This window comes from Mizuhopecten yessoensis, unplaced genomic scaffold, assembly GCF_002113885.1.
Source record: "Mizuhopecten yessoensis strain PY_sf001 unplaced genomic scaffold, ASM211388v2 scaffold2447, whole genome shotgun sequence".
Taxonomy (NCBI): domain Eukaryota; kingdom Metazoa; phylum Mollusca; class Bivalvia; order Pectinida; family Pectinidae; genus Mizuhopecten; species Mizuhopecten yessoensis.
Genome location: NW_018404550.1, coordinates 356271 through 365472, shown reverse-complemented (window position 1 = coordinate 365472; position 9202 = coordinate 356271). Strand labels below are relative to the sequence as shown.

At 39.0% G+C, this 9202-nt stretch overlaps 1 protein-coding gene across 1 annotated transcript in view; it reads left to right on the top strand.

Annotated features, from left to right (window-relative positions):
• The first annotated feature begins 2141 nt into the window (after positions 1–2141).
• LOC110446025 overlaps positions 2142–9202 on the top strand; it is a 39643-nt gene continuing 32582 nt past the window's right edge. Inside the window, exons 1-2 of the mRNA XM_021490970.1 lie at positions 2142–2300; positions 2556–2836. Coding sequence (XP_021346645.1) covers positions 2631–2836 — 206 coding nt within the window. The 5' untranslated portion in view covers positions 2142–2300; positions 2556–2630. The remainder of the gene's footprint in view (positions 2301–2555; positions 2837–9202) is intronic.

Below are 9202 nucleotides of genomic sequence, written 5' to 3'. Positions count from 1 at the left end.
TCGGAGGGACAGTGAGGATGGTTCCATGTCGGAGGTACAGTGAGGTAGGTTACATGTCGGAGGGACAGTGAGGGTGGTTACATGTCAGAGGGACAGTGAAGGTGGTTACATGTCGGAGGTACTGTGAGGTTGGTTACATGTCGGAGGTACAGTGAGGTAGGTTACATGTCGGAGGGACAGTGAATGTGGTTACATGTCGGAGGTACAGTTAAGGTGGTTACATGTCGGAGGTACAGTGAGGTAGGTTACATGTCGGAGGTATAGTGAGTGTGGTTACATGTCGGAGGTACAGTGAGGGTGGTTACATGTCGAAGGGACAGTGAAGGTGGTTACATGTCGGAGGGACAGTGAGGGTGGTTACATGTCGGAGGGACAGTGAAGGTGGTTACATGTCGGAGGTACAGTGAGGTTGGTTACATGTCAGAGGGAGGTACTGTGAGGTAGGTTACATGTCGGAGGTACAGTGAGGTTGGTTACANTGTAAGGTTGGTTACATATCGGAGGTATAGTGAGGGTGGTTACATGTCGGAGGTACAATGAAGTAGGTTACATGTCGGAGGTATAGTGAGGGTGGTTACATGTCGGAGGGATAGTGAGGGTGGTTGCATGTAAGCGGGAGGTACTGTGAGGTTGGTTACATGTCAGAGGGACAGTGAAGGTGGTTACATGTCGGAGGTACAGTGAAGGTGGTTACATGTCGGAGGTATAGTGAGGATGGTTACATGTCGGAGGTACAGTGAGGGTGGTTACATGTCCGAGGGACAGTGAAGGTGGTTACATGTCGGAGGGACAGTGAGGTTGGTTACATGTCGGAGGGACTGTGAGGGTGGGTACATGTCGGAGGTACTGTGAAGGTGGTTACATGTCGGAGGGATGTAATGTGAGGTGGTTACATGTCAGAGTGATGTAATGTGAGTGTGGTTACATGTAGGAAGTACTGTGAGGGTGGTAACATGTCCGAGGGACAGCGAGGGTGGTAACATGACGGAGGTACTGTGAGGTTGGTTACATGTCGGAGGGACTGTGAGGGTGGGTACATGTCCGAGGGACAGTGAAGGTGGTTACATGTCGGAGGGACAGTGAGGTTGGTTACATGTCGGAGGGACAGTGAGGGTGGTTACATGTCGGAGGGACAGTGAAGGTGGTTACATGTCGGAGGGACAGTGAGGGTGGTTACATGTCCGAGGGACATGTACCCACCCTCACAGTCCCTCCGACATGTAACCCACCTCACTGTCCCTCCGACATGTAACCACCTTCACTGTCCCTCGGACAGTGAAGGTGGTTACATGTCGGAGGTACTGTGAGGTTGGTTACATGTCGGAGGTACTGTGAAGGAGGTAACATGTCGGAGGCACTGTTAGGTTGAAGGAATATTTTACCAGTGTCTGTGTCGATGGTCGCATTGTGCTCATATAGACGAGCGTACTGAGCACGCATGCCTGCACGATTTTGTTTATTGTTGCTTGTAATGGCGGTGCCAACGATCAGAGGTGAAATCATCTGCTGATAATTGCATGTGTTGATATTGGCGCTGTGTAAGCATTAATCTGTAAAAACTGCAAACTAGCCAGGGGCAAGGTCATTTGTTGAAAATCGGCACAGCTTCCTGGCGAAAGTATATTGTTTCATTATATGGGTTGATGGTATCATTCGGATAGAAACAAGCTTATCATCTACGGTGACAGAATTTGATTTCCAGCAATATCTACTTTTAGCGCCATTATTTATCTACGGGATTATCATTCCTAGTCATCACACACTCGACCCGATATCTCCTCCGGTTTCACCTGTCGCATATTGATGCTGATGTGTTTTTGTCCGAATAGCAAGCTAGCGGCGTTAAGGTTTTCGCCTATTATTCTAGTGCTGGAGGCGTATACAAACATACAGCTTCCGGGCCTCCGTACACTCTTTGCTTACCAACTTATCAATATGGTACATTTGAGAAAATCGACAGTGATACTTCAATTTAAAAATATCGAATACGTGTTTGCCTTCCTGCGTGTAGAATTAACAAGATTGATATAAAATTGAAATGCATTGCTTGACAACCTGTTACAACAGTCCAGACGTTATTACAATGTTTCAATAACGAGGCACTGGAACATAGGCTATTTCCAGATTCCAAACCACCGACGTATTTTTCGTAGTGAGTGTATAAACTGTTTACACGGGGCTTGGTTAGACAGGCGTCAATCGGATTTGACGTGTGGTACCCAACCTCTATCACAGTCTCTTACCCGTGGGTTGTGTTCACGAAGTGTGATACACGTTTAGTCGTTCCCATTAGCGTCAAGGTAATGTAGATAGGAATTTCATACGGATATATGTACCCACCTACATAGTGTATGTAAATAACCCAGCATGTACAGCGTATCGATTTCATATCCATATACATAATAGATACATAAAGGTACAAATAAACTATAAAGTAGTGTTTGATTTGACACGTTATTTATTTATGTTTTTTCTTTTCTCAAATGCTTTACTGTCGTCGCCATTTTGGTTTCTACGTAGTGTATTGAATTATATATTTTTATATTTTTTTTCAGGATATCCTGTGTTTCCAGGGGATGGGACGTACCGGAAGTGTGGAAGATAAATGAAAAAGTAAAGCTCTAGCCATCATGCGTCCCGCTGTGTATGCCAGTGTGGTGCGGAACCGGAAGCAGAATGCGCGACGAATACGCCTGCGCGCACCACAGTTTTCCTTACGACGAGTTATGGTGATGGTGTTTGTAGGTGGCGTCTTGTTCATACCTGGATTAATACTTACTATTCTGGGCGTGGAAAATGAAGAGAATATGGACAAAGAGTCGCCTGAACAAAAAGTGTGAGTAGCTTGTACTTCATTCTAGACAAATATGGTGCATGTTCAGTGTGAACTGATACCCAGATGACATTCCTCATTACTGAAGTATTACACATTAAATTACGATTTCTATATTTCTTGTTGTATGATTTGTGTTGTAATTTATTTTAAAATTTGAAAAAAATCAGCAATTACGAGAATCAATGTAATTAAGGTCACCTGAGTGTTATGGTTGCAATCGCCTTTTAGCAGTCGTCTACTCTTCCATCGTCAGTCGGGCGTCTGTAAACATTTCACATTTTTTAATTCTCAAAAACCAATGAACTGATTGGAATACCCTTCATTCCTTATACATTAACGTACAGGACGCTGTCAATATTTCAGCCTCAGTTGACAAGTTAGGATTCGACACACATGTTAACAAGTTACTATTTACTGGGAATGGTTCAGACCGCTACACTTCATATTGCTTTGATCCTTTATGAATGATTAAGATACAACAATACAAACATGAATAGTATTGTCAATGCCATTCTCATTTAGTTTATTCATAAATTAGAACCTTTTCGTCTTCACCAAGTCACTGAAATGTCAAATGAAGGTAAATCTCAGCATCCACTACATAAGTTAAGTAGAACCTCCCTAGCTGCATCATCGTTGGGTATAAAGAAGCTACATTCAAGAGACATGGTCAGGAAGAATTGTTCTAATTTATAAATAAGCTTAAGGAGAATTGCTTTGTCAAAATATTTCATGTTGTAAGCTAAATGTGTTGTTTTTTCTTTCACCATTTTGCAGCATTTAGTTTATAGTTACCATGTAGTTGCCTTGATAAGAACTAAACGATTATTTGTAATATGGTATAGCAGAAAAGTCACTTAAAAGTAAACTGTCAGTCAATTAAGCCTAAAATATAGGTCAAACTTGGCATTTGAAACGTATTCAGTATGGTGAACCTAGCTGCACTGTTATTCAAACTTCATCACTTATACGACTTACCATTTCATAAACTGATTTTTGCCGAAAACGCACGTATACCAATCATACATCTTGATGACGACAGCTTTATACCCAATCAGGAATCAGACTTACGATAGCTGTAAACCAATGTGAAGTCGTGCCCACGAGAGTTGTATACCAATGTGAAGTCGTAACCACGAGAGTTGTATACCAATTCAGACGTCTGGCCGCAAACAGCTATATACCAATCAAGAGCAGGCCAAAGACAGTTATTTGCCAATCAGAAGGCATACCAACAATAGCTGTACACCAATCAGAACGCATACCAACAATAGCTGTACACCAATCAGAAGCCAGTCTAAACACAGCTATAAACTAATCAGGCATCAGGCAAACGACAGCTATGTACCAATCAGAAGTCAGGCCAGCGGCAGCTACATACCAATCAGAAGCCTGGCCAACGACGGCTGTACACCAATCAGAATTCAGTCCAACGAAAGATATGCACCAACCAGAAACCAGGCCAACAACAGCTATATACCAATCAGAAGTCAGGCCAACGACAGTTGTATACCAATCAGACATCGGGCCAACGGCAGTTGTATACCAATCAGAGGTCCAACCTACGACAGCTGTACACCAATCAGACGTCAGGCCAACAACAGCTGTACAACAATCAGACGTCAGACCAACAACAGCTGTTAACCAATCAGACGTCAGACCAACGACAGCTGTACACCAATCAGACGTTTTGCTGACGACAGCTGGATATCAAGCAGCAAGTATAACAACGTTGCATATCAAATATACTTTACTGATTACCAATAACTTTTCAGCAAACTTGACAATGGCTTACTCGATTGTTATGGAAGGGATATATGTTTGCCAATTACTCGTGACAATCTGTTTGCTCATCAGGGAATCGTTTGCTTGGAACAGGCAGCACGTCAACGTAGCAAGTAACCGGATGTCCATAAATCAAGTGGAGCCGATCAATACATTCCGGATTACTTTGACGTTTTATAGTGGTATTATGATATTATAATACTTTCCCTTGATAATAGTTTAATATGTATGTTTAAGGTAAACGATTTCTTCATGTTTATAATCGGTTTTATGTCTAACTCTGGAACTGTGTAGGTATGGAGTGTCAGTCGTTCGCCTGTATGTACAGATTGTTATATTATGTTCTTAACTGTATAGCAAAACACTTGTATTTACGAAGATAATATTTATTTTCTGATAGTATTTATATATTAAAACATGTGACTTGTATTCGACATAATGTTATTTGATATTTAATATGTTTTATAAAGCAAAACACGTGACTTGTATTCAGGATAATGTTATTTGATAACTAATATGTTTTATATCGTAAAACATGGGACTTGTATTCAAGATAATGATATTTGATATTCAATATGATATATTGACATTCTTGATGATTATTCTGTACATTTATCAACTGAAAACTGAAAACAACTGCCATTAGACCATGAATACACCATGAATACAACGATTCTCGTGCAACCAGTCAGCTAATTTCACACACAATGACAAATCATATTACTACGCAATAATACCGTTTCTGAGAAGAGTTATCTCGTTTTTCCGAGATAACGTAATTGCGGGAAATAATAATAAACATTCCAAAAAATCTTAAATGGTGCACCATTGTACTATTATTATTATTCTTTCTAATATAAAATCTAAAAAAATAACTTATAACGTTGTTATATTAAATGCTGACTTCCGAATCGCAATCAGTTCTTCGTGGTCACGAACTTAATACCCGAACGTCCGCTGGGTAATCCCCGTGACATCAACTTGCACTGTTCGCACTGTTCGTACTGTTCTTCAAGTCGTTGTAAGTGTTCGACTTATGAGACTGTCCTATATCTTGTTGTCATCGATACTTTATGGTATGCGCATATTAATGCACATTAAACTCAGAGAACTTTGTAATGACACCGGGCACTTCATCTGCAGGTTTTTTGATAAACAGTACATCCTGGATGGTAACTATGGTGACCGATGATTAAATAAGATCATCTTTCAAACATAAAAGGAATATTAAGTGTTGATAATTATTAGATTCTAAATTTATATTTTCGTTTCAACGAAATCAGCTGATCGGCGGAAGTCGAACATTTGAAGTTTGTGTGTAGGCTTGAGTTCTGGCTGTTCCTTTTTTCTGGTTTTCTGTCCGATACTAATATTAAAAATAGTAAATTTACAAAAAGTGTGGTAATTTTTTTTAATCAAGATAATGATATTTGATATTTCATATGCTTTATATAAAAAAAACCCACGTGACTTGTATTCAAGATAATGTTATTTGGTATCTCATAAAAAAAACCACGTGACATGTTTTCAAGATAATGTTATTTGATATTCAATGTGATATATATTAGATCTTGTCATTTATGTTCGAAATCTGTGAATATTCACAATCAAGTGATTTTTTATTAAAAAACCCATGTGATTTATATTCGAATACTCAATTTATATAACAAACTTACTATGTGTATTCAAAGACTTTTTTTTTATTATTATTCTTTTGTATATTCTGCATTCATTTAAGGATTGACCTTCATTTTGACGGCGTATACGGAAGTATGAACGCAGTTGACAACGAACATATTCTATGGGGTGCGTTAGCGCTCCATAAATAATATGTTCGTTGTCAACTGCGTTCATACTACCGTATACGCCGTCAAATTGAAGGTCAATCCTTATATTGACATTAAAAAAATGTTTAAATGCTACATTACGCAGAAAAAAAAAGTCGAAGCGGGTTGCCACGATGGTAACTACGGTAGCCGTGGTTGCTTGGACAATATAGTCCCAGTGAATCTACATCGATATATGAGTAAATTTAGAAAAAACGCAGTGAACAACAATATTTATTTTCCTTTCGTGGTTTTAGAATTTTAAATGAAGCAATGTGAGAAGTCCTTCGAACTTTTCTATTCATTTACAACGGTCGTCATGTACGCGCATTGAAACACTGCTTATGAAGTGACGCGGTCAGAACGAAGCCGCCGTGTTGAGGTTACCGCCAAAGACATTTGAATGTGCATCCATGGAATAAGAAGTGTCCTATGTATCTAGATGGTCAAAGATCCAAGCATTGGTTTCCATTGGACTGTTATCTCGCTGAAGCGTGAACGGCGCCATATTTGAAACAAGTATCAATCCGCCGAGCCTTTTTTCACTGCGTATATACTAAGCTGAAGGAGGGAGACATGCAAATATAAATAAAAATTGACGTCGACCGCTCAAGTGCAAATTATATAGAACATAAGTCTACAGCACACGATTTAGAATATGAATAACGGGATTATGAATTTACAAAACCAATCGCGAGATTGATTAAGTATACAAATCGCATGATTCAAAAATAAAATCTTAACTTTTGAATATAAATATCGGTAACAAGACTTAATCATAGTTTGAATATGAATCACAAATTCTTACAAAAATAATTCATGTTGTTTAGATCATACACAACAACTTGTTAAAATATTGCAGCGTTTGACGCACCGAACGTAGGATGATCTGTTCTGATTGACATATACTAGTGTCAGTAGTTATACCATTGTTAGCAGATATACTAGTGTCAGTAGATAAACCATTATTAGCAGATATACCAGTGTCAGTAGATATACCATTATTAGCAGATATACTAGTACCAGCAGATATACCATTATTAGCAGATATACCAGTGCCAGCAGATATACCATTATTAGCAGATATACTAGTGTCAGTAGTTATACCATTGTTAGCAGATATACTAGTGTCAGTAGATAAACCATTATTAGCAGATATACCAGTGTCAGTAGATATACCATTATTAGCAGATATACTAGTGACAGTAGATATACCATTATTAGCAGATATACTAGTGACAGCAGATATACCATTATAAGCAGATATACCAGTGTCAGTAGAATCATCAGTGTCCATGGATATATCAGAGTCCGTGAATATACCAGTAGAAGTGGACATACCAGTACCTGTGGATATTCAAGTGTCAGTGGATATAACAATGCCAGTGGACATACCAATACCTGTGGATATACCAAGCAAAGAGGATATACCATTGTAAGTAGTTACCAATCAGGGGATATACCAGCATCAGTGGACATGCAAGTGTCAGTGGATATATACAATGTCAGTTGATATACCAGTGACAGTGGATAGCAAGCAGTGGATATACCAGCGTCATAGGATATACCATTGCCAGTTGATATACCAGTAATAATTGATATACAAATGTCAGTTGATATGCAAGACAAGTTCGTGGTCAGCGTTCATGTTCGTAATCGGTCTTGCGTGTAATAAGTACATTGTACGTGTTTATAAACCAGGAAATATACAGTTTACGATTTAACATGAAACCACTGATGTTATAACGAGCCACCCACTCTCCCTCCTTCTGGATAACATCGCGCATGGGTATCAGACATAAGGTTAAACGTTATCCGACTGTCTGCTACCATGATAAGTTTATCGACTATTTTGGCAATAAATCTGGCATAGTTACATTGCACATTGTGTTGCAGATCGATAATATGTGTGTGTAGCCCATTCAAGACTTGTGTATTTATGGTCGTTATCATTTCCGGTTGATATCTATTATGATAATAATGGCGACGTTTTTGGTGTATTTTGTTTTATTTTGCAAATAACTAAACATGTACTCTAAGTATTTCAAACGGGGTTTGAAGAACAACAGAAGCTGGTGCAAAAAAAAACATATCTTTAATTCGTGTAACATGTGTACAGTCTATTGCCCAGCCGATAATATTAAGTACGGAAAACATATTTCTAGACTGCATGATCATTTATTTCATAAATGTTATTTGCAATGAAGTAGGTGGATAGTAAAATAAGTTTCGTAACGATCATTATTGATCAATAGCTTATGTGACCTTTCTATTGGCGATAGGCCTAAGACTCGAATGACTTGTGTATCGAAAACGTTACGAGTTGCTCCAAAAAATAGCGATAAAACGAAGCAATGATTAATAAACGTAGAACCAGTAAGTGGTGCCGGTCACTGAAACGACTGGGATTGTTATGAGAGTTCACCGAGTCCGTCACCGTACTTTAAAAATAGACGAAACGTTTATGTATTGTGAAATATTTACAGTCTACTCTGACATTAACTCAATTACCATTATTCCCGCAAACTGGAGTTATCATATCATAACCTGACCAAAATAGAAAGATCCCTTAAGCAACCTAAACCACGACCGACGCGACTGGTACAGATTCAGCATACATGTGATGTATCCCTACATCATAAGGACTCTCCCAGATCTTACCAACGATATTAAATAGTATGTACACGTACGTAGGCCTTGTAATCGGTGTAGTGTTCTCGGAGTGGCAAACAAACCCGTGTGTTTAATCAAGAGA